At 32.8% G+C, this 12015-nt stretch overlaps 1 protein-coding gene across 1 annotated transcript in view; it reads right to left on the bottom strand.

The window, feature by feature from the left end:
• Positions 1-1311: 1311 nt before the first annotated feature.
• LOC105624998 overlaps positions 1312-12015 on the bottom strand; it is a 13048-nt gene continuing 2344 nt past the window's right edge. Inside the window, exons 3-11 of the mRNA XM_012206340.1 lie at positions 11356-11509; positions 7590-11214; positions 5195-5432; positions 4641-4818; positions 4241-4432; positions 3363-3899; positions 2933-3166; positions 2130-2647; positions 1312-1831 (exon numbers count right to left, since the gene is read on the bottom strand). Of these exons, the coding sequence (XP_012061730.1) occupies positions 1312-1831; positions 2130-2647; positions 2933-3166; positions 3363-3899; positions 4241-4432; positions 4641-4818; positions 5195-5432; positions 7590-11214; positions 11356-11509 (6196 nt within the window). The remainder of the gene's footprint in view (positions 1832-2129; positions 2648-2932; positions 3167-3362; positions 3900-4240; positions 4433-4640; positions 4819-5194; positions 5433-7589; positions 11215-11355; positions 11510-12015) is intronic.

The following is a 12015-nucleotide window of genomic DNA, read 5'->3' as shown; positions in this document are numbered from 1 at the left end:
TGTATGTATATATATATATTGCAAGTTTTTACCAAGCACTTTTGTGTAGATAGAGCGGACTAAACTGAGTCGAAAAGTTTTCTACGATTTTGCAATTTCCGCTATACTTAACGAGATACTAATTACTAAAAATCGCTGAATATTGGTTTTCAATAATTTTTTACTCAAATACTATCAACTTAACAGAAAAACAACAAAAGATAAAAATTGTTTATTTCTCATAAAGTTCTGAGGATTTTTTAATATCGTATTTTCTCATGTAAAAATAAAAAATGCAGTATTAAAAAGTTAACAAAATATTCTGAAAAAAATTTTTAGAGGTCTGTGAAAAGAAAATAAATAATTTTTGTCTCTCTTGCAGTTTTTCTATAAAGTTGATAGTATTTGAGTAAAAAATTATTGAAGATCAATATTCGGCAATTTTTAATAATATCTTGTTAACTATTGTGAAAATTGCAAAATGGTAGAGGACTTTTCGACTCAGTTTAGTCCGCTCTATCTCACAAAAACGCTTGGCAAAACTTACAGGACACTTTCCTGTATATATAGATATACAGAGTGTCTAAAAAATAGGATAGGAGTCACATGAGGGGCGTAGATCAAGGGGAACATCTCATTCAACAGCGGTGACGGCCGTGCGAATCTATGCTAATGCGGCTTTACCACACATTGGTTTAGATGTTTCCTTCTTTAATTCGAAAACTATAGTGAATATCTCAAAATGATATGACTTTTTTGTTCCCCTTAATCCATTCTATGCCTCTCAATGTGGCTCCTATCTTATTTTTGAAATACTCTGTATATAATCGTAGTATATGTAATTATTTTCTATTTAACTTAATAAATGCAGCTCAAATGTATTTTTTTAACAATGCTGTTTCAAATTACATCCCTCTGTGTTATACATATACTTGTAATAATACGATTCCTCTGTTGAAATTATCACGTTCGCAGTTACTAGCGACAATCCTCTATTAATCACGGTTTATTACACATACAATACATTGTCGATAAGTCTTTTTTTATTAAATATATAATGTGGAATTATATATAAAATATATTAATACATAAAAGTAATTTCAAAACATATTTAATAATAATAATTTTAAGGCTTTCTTAAAGACAATTATATAATATTTGTACCAATTTCTATATATATAAATATAATATGCATTGGAAATTTTAAAATATCAATATCATTATAATTAAAAAATTGTTAATTAATAAAAGTGTAATATTATTAACAGATTAAAATAAATATCGTATCGACAATGCATCCTATCCGATATAATTCTCCAATCATTAATAGCATTAAATATTAATTTGCGATGATTTAATGTCCCCTTTCTTAAGTATCGTTGGTTCATCTTTGAGGAATGTGCCAGATCTTGAACCTACTGTAGGTTGCCTTTGCGTCTCCATATTGTGACACTTTTTAATCTTGTCATCAGTTTTACCACTGATAATTCTTTTGCCGGCGATAACTGACTTGCTCATTTTACTGTTAATGTTAGATTTTGGGGATTTTTTGCTAGGACTATCAGAGCTCTGCGGATTTTGAGTTTCTTTTTTTTCTCTCTTCGTAATGGGAGGAATATTTATCTGTCGTGTCCTGAAAGGAGCTACTGTATTCACCGGTTTATTGGGAACATCCGGTGTCCTTGCAGCATCTAATAAACTTCTGCGTAAACTCGGTGAACCGTGATACGTGCTGCTGATAGCAGCAGCTCTACTGCGACTGGCGGCAGTAGAATTTTCCAACGACCTCGGAAGTCTTTTAGTGATCGTCAATGGACTCCTCTGTTGTGTTGGTGGCAAGCTTTTTTTCATTCTGCCATTTACAGATTAACAAATCTGATTATTAATATAGAGAAATAAAAAAAATTAAATAATTATAAAAAAATAGAATAAAAAAAGGACATCTAGGAGTTGGATGCGAAAATTGATACACAAAGTGAAAAAATAGTATTTAAATTTTGTTTATTGTTATTTCAATTTTTTAATATTAAGGAATCTTCATTTTATATATTTTTAAAATATATTATGTAATTCAAAATCACATAGAATTATAGCAAATCAATCTTTCAAATCGAAATCGCAGAAATTTGATAAGTTAAATTCCATCTTACCTTTCATAAGTTTGTGTTTTGTTCACTTTTACTAAAGTAGGCGACAATTTGTTGGACACATTAGACTTTGGAGTTGTCGTTATCTCAGTCATAAGACTGTCAGTGGACATAGATGTATCCATCTTATTAACTTTCTTTTTGACAATGATCGGTTTATTCTTGGTCTCCAAAGAATCGATCGATAAACCTATTTCAGTGCTTTTTTGTTTTAAAGAAGGTGATTCAGGTCTAGTGATAGCGCAGCTTTTACTAATCAAATCCTTATTGCCAGTTTGGCTCATGTTTGTCTCCGTTAAGCTGTCTGATGAAAAAGCTTTTATATTTTTTTTAACTGGTAACTTCATCTTGGACAGTGGTTTTTTATCTGTCGCACGCTTCATCGCAGGGCTGGAAGTGCGTGATGAATCAGACGATGAAATCATAATTTTACGTCTTTGTTGCACAATTTTATCATGATGTATGGAAATATTCTCCTTTGGGACAGGTTTATTTCTTGGGTCTAAATATCTTGATTTTACCTGTAAATTTATATTGACAATTTTATTATAGTTCGATTTTTAATGATCAACTTAATTATAATTGGGATTATTTTGTAATAAAAAATATTATGTGTGTGTGTTAATACTAATAATTTTTTCCAATTTGAATTTTAAAAATTTGAATTTTAATTATAAAAGTATATTGGAAAAATTTCAGTAAATAATGATTCTTCTCAGTATATATTCTTCTCAGTAATAATATTATAATATGTAAAGCTGTGAAAGAAGTTATAATTTTAAATATTAAAAATTTCAAACATATACCTCTATTTTATTAGGCCACGATTTTGGCCTGATGGTTTCACAGAAAACCTGTTTATCTTCCTGCATTTTACGCTCAAGCGGATCTGTTTTTGGTTTACATAAAATTTTCTTAGTTTGCTTGGCTGATGACGTTTGCTTTAAGGTTTTGTCATTATGTTCCGAAATTGCCATTTTTACACGTTTCAAATCCAAGCTACGACTTATGGTTGAACGATTTGGCGGTGCACGAGAATCCTTTGATACATGAAATATGATTTTATAGAAAAAATAATGCAAGGATATATGAAAGCAACAATATTAAGTTAATTTAATTATATTAATGTTAAAATTATTATATATATTCTCGAAAATATTCTATACAAAAGTGTGATCTGTTTGATCCTTAAATCCTGTAAGCTCTTAAGATTTTTTTCTTAAAGAAGATATTTACTTTTAAAAAATTTGGATGTCTAGATAGAGGCTTTGAGGTTTCATGAGGCAAGATTACGAGACACGCTAGCTCTTGTATTCTCCTGCGAAGTTCCAGGTCCATTTTCAACCATGTGATGGTTCTTGCAGCACGTGCGGCATCACGCACTAAACATTTTTCCACACGGCTTTGAAGCTTGTGCAGAAAATCAATGAAGAGCGGTCCCCACTTGATTTTACATTGAAAATCATCTGTCTGTGACGTGAGTAACATTTTATTCAATTTCGAATAACTTTTGCATGCTTGTTCGGGTGGCAACTGTTCAACAGCTGCTATAAAATGATCTTCTAAACGGCTGATGTTCCATGTTAGCTCGCGACCAAGTGATTGAAAATTATCATTTCCTAAAACACCTGCGAAATTTTCCGACAGAAATTTTACTGATGTCTCTAACAGATTCGATACCATCCGAAATACTGGCTCTGTCCATCGTACAGTCGGTAAGGTTGCTAATAGTTTATCGCAATCCATCATAGTTTGAAGCACATTGTCGGTAGACTATAATTATACAAGTAAAAATAGATTTACAATTAATAAAACATTGAAAATTTATCTACACTGAAACTGCACATGAAACTTTATAATTTTTAAATCAATGTACTAAAAAAAATATTAACAATTTGATAATATTTTTGAGGCTTTCACGAGTATTTTCTTCAAAGGTGCCAAAGAATTTGCGAATTATGTCGCCATGTCGTAATCCATTGATTAATGTCATTGATCAATGACATTGATAATGTCATCAGCATATTAACAATTTCTTATTGAACAAATTATTCAACATCATTCATACACATATTTACACTATCATTAATGTTATTAAAATTTTACATGCATACCATATGCACTATATGCTGATGATAACATTTTTCCATAAGTTCTCTTGGAAGAGTCGCGAATGCTTTGCATGGCCATATTCGTACAAAGTACTTTGTAATCCACCTAAGTGATTTTCGATATACTTCATCCAGACCGTATGCTGCTGCCAATGGCATACATTCCAATACTCCAATGGCACATATTTGGCAAGGCTAAAAAGTAACATATATATAAGATGTATATGTTAAAGATCAAATAAATCAATGAAAGTAGATATACGAATTTTCTTGGAATATTAAATAGATTATTATTAAGTTTCCAATTATAATCAATCATCAACTGCATATTTTATATTGCATCACATATTGTTATTAATTTCTTTATTGAGACAGAAACATTTTTTAAAATTTATATACCTACTTTATGAAACAGATGACAATATTTCAGCTTAAGTGTATATCCTATAACTTCTTTAAGACCTTCTAAACATAACATATCCGCTAATGTAGCTAGTTCAACAATACTTATAGAATCCGGTATATTACTTTCTCCACTGTAGATATGACATAATGCAAAATGAACTGCATTATAAGAATACCTAAAATAAAAGAAATATTAAGAATATTAAGAAGTATAAAGAAATATTAAATATTAATAAAAGAAATATCAATAGATTCATAATGTTAAAATAATTCATACAAAAATACATTCATGTAATTATATCCAATAATAAAATGTGTTATGACAATATATTTTTTAAATATTAAACATATCGAGTATGAAATATATAAATAAAATTAACAAAAAGAAGAGCACAGTACAAGTTGTTTTTTTGTGACCTTAATATGTAATCAAGTTTATAAATGATAAAAAAAACTACGTTTCTTATAATTATATTAGTATAAATAACAACTCTTTATTGCAGTTTATACAATCTTTCAAAAAATGCTATATGTTTATGTCTAAATGCTTACCCTTGTAGAGAAATAACATTGCCCGCACTTTCGATCCATCCACCACTTAAAATTGCAGCAAAATATTGGCAACGAGAACTTAATATACATTTATGTGCTCTTATATGCCGGCCAGCTATATCTATTGTAACATCAGGATTGATTTCTTCCAAAAACATCCTTAATAAGTCCTCACCTAATCTATTGTATGGTTTTGCAGCAGCTATGCTTGATGTTTCAGTCTCTTCCGTGCTACCCTCTGTAATCAGCAATTTTTTTTTTCAAAGAAAATATTATTTTGTCAGTTTTAAATATAGTCGCAGCTTTCCAATGTTGAAATTGAAAGATTTTGTCACATTATAAAAAAGAGATGAAAAAATTGATTTATTAAATTATACAGGGTGTCCCGCACCGCAGTTTCCGCATTTAGGTGTGAATGTCATTTTTGCATTATACTGTGTGGAACAAAATGCTAATCACACCTAAAACTGCGAACTTTAGGTGATATAATTCACTAATTTTAAATGCTTATAATTCAAAAACTATTATAGCTTCGATATTTTGGTATAACTTTCAAAATGACTTCAGGAATCTGCCATTAGCAAGTGGTGCGATAGATCTGGAATGCTCTGTCTATGATCAAATGGCACACATATTTTCAATAATCGGCACACATGAGTCATTTGTGTCAGACCTAATTTTGAGATTCTTAAAATGCTCGAAAAATTATCTTAAAATTTACATATTGGGTATGGGAAAAAATTCGTGGCGTTTTTCCCGCTAGATGGCATTAAATGCTCAGCAGTCGGCAACTATTAATCGCATCGGCAACACTAGACGTGCGTTTAAAAAGTGACATTTTAACCTTTGTTTTGAGCCGAAAAAGATTGAAATCGGTGAAGTGGATCAAAAGTTATTTTATTTTGAAAATGGAAATAAATAAGGAAAAAATTCACTACATTTTGCAGTATCACTACGATAAAGGCAAGAATACTGCACAGGCTTGTGAAAAAATTTGCGCTATTTACGGTGAAGATACTCTATCAAAATCAGCAGCACGGAAATAGTTCGCTCGTTTTCATGCTGGAAATTTCGATGTGAAAGATGAACTTCGCTCCGGTCGACCAATCACTGAAAAGTCCGATGAAATCATGGTAAAATTCGAGCGTGATAAACATGTGAGCACTGTGGAGATTGCCAGGGAACTAGGCATCGACCACAAAACAGTTTTAAATCATTTACACAAAGCTGGATTCAAAAAGAAGCTCGATGTTTGGGTTCCTCACGAGTTGAGTGTTAGGAACATGATGGACCGAATTAACATTTGTGATACGCTACTGAAACGGAATGAAATTGAGCCACTTCTGAAGAGAATGATAACTGGTGATGAAAAATGGATCACCTACGACAATCCAACTAGAAAAAGATCGTGGATAAAGAAAGGAGAGAAGGTGCAAGCAATCGCAAAACCTGGATTGAGGAAGAAGGTGATGTTGTGTGTGTGGAGTGGGACTGGAAGAAAATCGTTCACTATGAGCTGTTATCGTCCAATCAAACAATTCCGAACTCTACTGTGAACAACTGCAGAGATTACAACAAGCAATTGAGAGGAAGCGGTCAGAATTAATCAATAGGAGAGATGTCTTCTATCACGACAATGCTCGACCATACACAACTTTGATGACTCGGCTAAAATTGCGAGAGCTTGGCTGGGAAGTTTTAATGCATCCGTATAGTCCTGATATAGCAGACTATCATTTGTTTAGATCTCTGCAGAACTCTCTTAATAATAATGTAAAGCTAGCTTCAAAAGAGGCCTGTGAAAATCACTTGAAGCAGTTTTTCGATCAGAAACCACAGAAGTTCTATCGCGATGGAATTATGGCTCTGCCTCAAAAATGGCAAAATATTATAGAAAATAATGGAGCATATTTGGTTTAAATAAATTGATTTCAATACTCTAAGAAAAACACTTTAATTTTATTAAAAAATCGCCATGAACTTTTTCCCATACCCAATATGTTCTTTAAGATCTCTATTAAATTATTCTGCTATGTAGATATTGGAAAAAAAATTTCGAAAAATTATAAAAATTACTTTCTGCAGAAAGTAATTTTTCAATTAATCAGAAAAAGAAAATTATTAGGTCTGTTTTCTGTGACTGAACTAGTGTACACTTTTGGAATTTAAAATGAGATAGGTATACGTCTGATACTTATCGAAAGCAAGAAAGAGAATTCTAGTGTAGGCTAGTGCAGGAATAGAAAAGAGATCAATTGAAAAACATATGGACACGAATGATGTTCTACTATATGTATCTCATTATATGTGTCATTTAAGGATTAAAGTTTTATTATTTTTGTTATGCTACTGTTTATATCGATTCAAGTTCACAAATTCTAAACGATACACATACCCGCTCCAGAACGTCCCATACTGCTTTGCATGCTGCTAAGATCAGATTCGGAAATAATCCCTTCGGCTTCGCAATCACCGGTTAGATCTTCCAATGGAGACTTCTGTTTGGATGGAAGCGACGTGCTCATAACGGAAACGAGCTTTTTAGAGACTGGTTTAATTAATTCACTATTCCTCGTTATCGCCAATTTGCTCTCTATCCACGATGTTTCCGGAATACTATTGCTCATACGATACGTGCTTCTATCATTCTTCATTGTCAGCATATCCGATGCATGATTAGTCGTCGGCGTTTTATCCAAATCCGACAGACGTACGAAACTGGAAGTATTTGTTTTATCAGAATCTGAATGTAAATTGTTTAAATTATGACTAGGTAACTTCTCAGTTTTCTTCAACAAACGGCAATCGTACGTGTGATCTGCATCGTTATATTCTGGCTCCTTCAATTCGCACTCGATTTTTTTTATAGTTTCACTCAATGATTTGCGAGTTTCCGATATCTTACTGCTATTTCCTGTAGCAACTAGTTGTGATCTATCATTAACACTTGACTTTAGTAAATCAGTAAATTCGTAATAATGATTATCATTATCTGGGGAAGGTCCGCTGCCACTGCTGATATCAAATGTTTCACTTTTACGAGTGTGACCTTCTGTGCTCTCTGTACAAGTCTTTTCCCAAGCGGAAATCTCCGAAAGATCATCCTCATACGCTTTCATCTCATTGGTTTCCAAATTCTCCATTTGACCGGGAATTATATCTTTGAATGCATGATGATTCACGCGCAGTTGTTCATTTGCGACCTCAACATGAGAATTTGGTGGAGTGTCCTTTATGTCAAATTCGAATACATCCTCGGACGATGTGTCCATATTGTTTGAGTTGTTCTCTTGTAGTTTCTTAAAACTTTTATGATTGTAAGCATCGCTTAGCGAATGGCTAGACGAACTTGTCTTAGCTTGAGATTGTTTTGTAATGCCGCGACTATCCATCGATATACTGTGTGCACGTTTGTGTTCTTTTCTAAACATAAGCTCTTTTGCTACGCAGCCATTATTTGTCGATAGCATTTTATCAACATTCCACGAATGCCGCTTAAGTGTTGGTCGCGAAGTAGACAGCGTCCGTCTTCTCATCACAGGAGAATCGGATTCTATAAACATAAAGACACTAGGCTTCGTTTTTTCTTTCTTTTGTTCTTGCGGCAACTGGTTATCTCCTACGCTATTGTTATCTCTAGAATTACTATCATCCGTCTTAGTATCCGTTAACTTATTAGGTATTGTCGAAAAGCTTCGTCTATGCGTTGGAGCCATAACTACAGCATCTCCAGTCTTGCGCGAATCATTCAAATTGATAAACATTGAAAAGATGTTTTTCTTCTCACTTTCGTTACAAATATTGTTTTTCGCACCTGCATCTTGTTTCTCGAATGACTTGATTTTGCCACTATTATTTTTGTCAGAGATATCTACATAAAATTCACAATAAGGTTTGCTGTTACTATCATGTTCCTTCCTTTCAAGTGAGTGATCACGTTTATTGAGTTCATCATCGTTCACATCTTTTAAGTTGACAAAAAAACCTAAACTACCGTGTTTTTCACGATTACTCGATTTTTGTTTGAGTTTTCTTTCAGAAGTGGAAAAGCTTTGTGACATACTTCGTGAATTGTTTTGATATTTGGATTCTTCGTTATTACAATCACTCATGTCAACTATCCAGGTAGTCATAGAGGAAGACATTCTAGAGGACTTAATTTTGATTTCAGGTTTGTTCATGATCACAGAGCCACCCGATACAATCGGTGTGGATTCTGTTTTGCGTCGCACTGTAGGACTATCGGAAGGTTTCGAATAATCCGAGGTGCTAACACCACCAGAAATGATCGGAGTAGCTTCATCTCGTTTATTTCTCTTTACAGACTCTGTTCGATCATCTTTCTCTAAGATAGAGTCTAAGATAATTGGCAAGCTATTACTACAATGATTCGATACATCCGAGTCCATGTTACAATCTATGATAGATTTGTCACTGGCACTTTTGATAACTGGATAACTCGCGCAAGACTTACTGAGATTGGATCGTAAATAATTGGCTTGTGTTTGCGTTTGATTAATCTTGTACTCACGACTGTCTAATAAATATGACATCGAATGCTGAGTATTAATGGCGATTTGTACATCAGGTGTAAACATCGTAATCGATGATTCAGTAATCGAAGGAACTACAGAATCAGAAGATATGTTGCAAATGGAGTCTCCGTCTACACGGTGTCCAGAGTATTGTGGAATGGCGCTTTGAAAAACAAGGCTACCTTGCATGCGTTCATATTCTTGTCTCAAAACAGATAATTTCTCATCGGTAGAATCAAGCTCGAACGTATTCCTTCTAATAAGCGATGGTCGCCTGTCTTCAGTGGCACTCATGTCTTTCTCATTTTCATTTCCTGTTGTTTCGTGTTCATTATTTACCGTTTCTATTTTCTCTTCTTGATTATTTAACTTCGTGTTGTTATCAGGACACGGGGAAGGATGTGCACTCTCCCCACTGTCTGCCTCTTTGATCTCTACGACCAATGACTCTTTCTCTATCGGCTTATTCGCCTCTATCTTTTCTTCTGATGCAGAATCTACTCGTTTTATTTTACGCAATTCTGGAAATGGTTTCAAATACTCGGTGAGTTTCAATTCTCGTTCGAATTCTGCCACTCGTTCATGACCAGTGTGTAAAGACGATGTCTTAAGTGGTGTAAACTTACACGATTGTTCTTCCACGGCATTAGCTAATTTGTTCACCATACAATCCGTATAATTTGAGGAAAATGTTAAATATGATGATGTATTATCATTGCCATATTGATTCTTTGTTATATTAATAGACACAATGTCCACCTCGTCATTCAAAGTAGATGCATCGATAAAGTAATAACCACTTGTGGAAGAATTGTTATGAGTAATCGCATTGGTCAAACGAGAGTGATCGGATTCTCCACTTGTTTCAGCTATTATGTTTTTCGAGTCCTCCGTATCAGACTGTGTTTTCCATTCTAATTTACACTTTGTGGAAGTTTCTTTATCATTCACCGAAGAAATGGGCTCGATAAATTCAAAAAATTCGTTTTCATCGCTGCCACAATCCGATTCATAGAATGGTTCATTTAACATGCGACTTTCGTACTGAAAAATCTCTTCGGCATTTAGCTTCGTCTCCTGAATGTTTTCCGATCCCTCTGCGAGCTGATGATCCATTTCTAGAGATGAGTATGTTATATTATGATCATTCGACACTGATTGGATTGTGTTCTTTTCATGATAATTGCTATTGTTAAGTGACTTGCAGTGATCATTATATAACGAAAGTGTCTTATGATCGTTTTTGTTGCATATTTGCTCAGCACATATTCGATTCAAATCATCGTCATCATTAGCAGAAGCATATTCTGCTGCTTGTGGCATCTCCAAGTTTGTGCTCGAATTCTCTGATGTCATATTATCGTGTGGACTTATTGAATCTGTCTCCAAACCAGAGTCAGCCATTTCTGATGCAGTAGGACTTGCATTCGCTACAGCATAATCCTGAAAATGCTGATGTATGTTACAATTCAACGTCAGACACTTCTCGCATATCCTGTAAATAATATAAATCTACAAAATGCGATAAAGAAAACTGATTTATAAAATAAGTAATCTGACAAACGAAACAAGAAAGATTCTTTAAATTAATTAAAAACTATTATTTTAAAATCAAAAGCTGAAAACATAATAAAATTTATTTATTAATAAATCTAACCTGTTATCATAAGATGTATTGGTATCAAATTCATTTAAAAATTGACATTTATAATTTGTACTCAAAATTATTTTCACCAACAATTGTTCTTCTTGAATAAAGTCCAAGTTACTGTACAAAAGCCTGCAATCCATAAATAAATATGAATAATATTAATAGAGGACAACGTGAATTAAATAAATATATAACATGCACGTACGCACATCGTTTATTTTAATATAATTATAAAAAAATTTAAGCAATAGGTATGAAATTTTAATTAATACGACAGAAATAGTTTAGCATGCTTAATGTGTGGATTAAAAGGTAAATACATACACAATAAATTCGTATATGATATTTACAATAAATATAACTAGATCTTTAAAATCTCTTTCATAACACTCAGTGCAAAAGATTTTTTCAATAGGAAAAAATGATATAACGTGCTACATACGAAGCATTTATTTTTATTTTACTTAAAGACATTCTCCGAAAAATCCATTTTCTTTAGATTTTTCTTACTTACAGAATAAGCTTGTTTTAGTGAACATATGTGCTTTAAAATTCAATACCCAGAGCGGGATTAAAAAATCGAAATATTTCACTTTGAAGCGTTTTATATATATTCGGAAAGTTCGTGTTGAAGG

Source organism: Atta cephalotes (assembly GCF_000143395.1).
Source record: "Atta cephalotes unplaced genomic scaffold scaffold00101, whole genome shotgun sequence".
In the NCBI taxonomy this organism is placed as follows: domain Eukaryota; kingdom Metazoa; phylum Arthropoda; class Insecta; order Hymenoptera; family Formicidae; genus Atta; species Atta cephalotes.
This window is presented reverse-complemented; position numbering and strand designations above follow the sequence as displayed.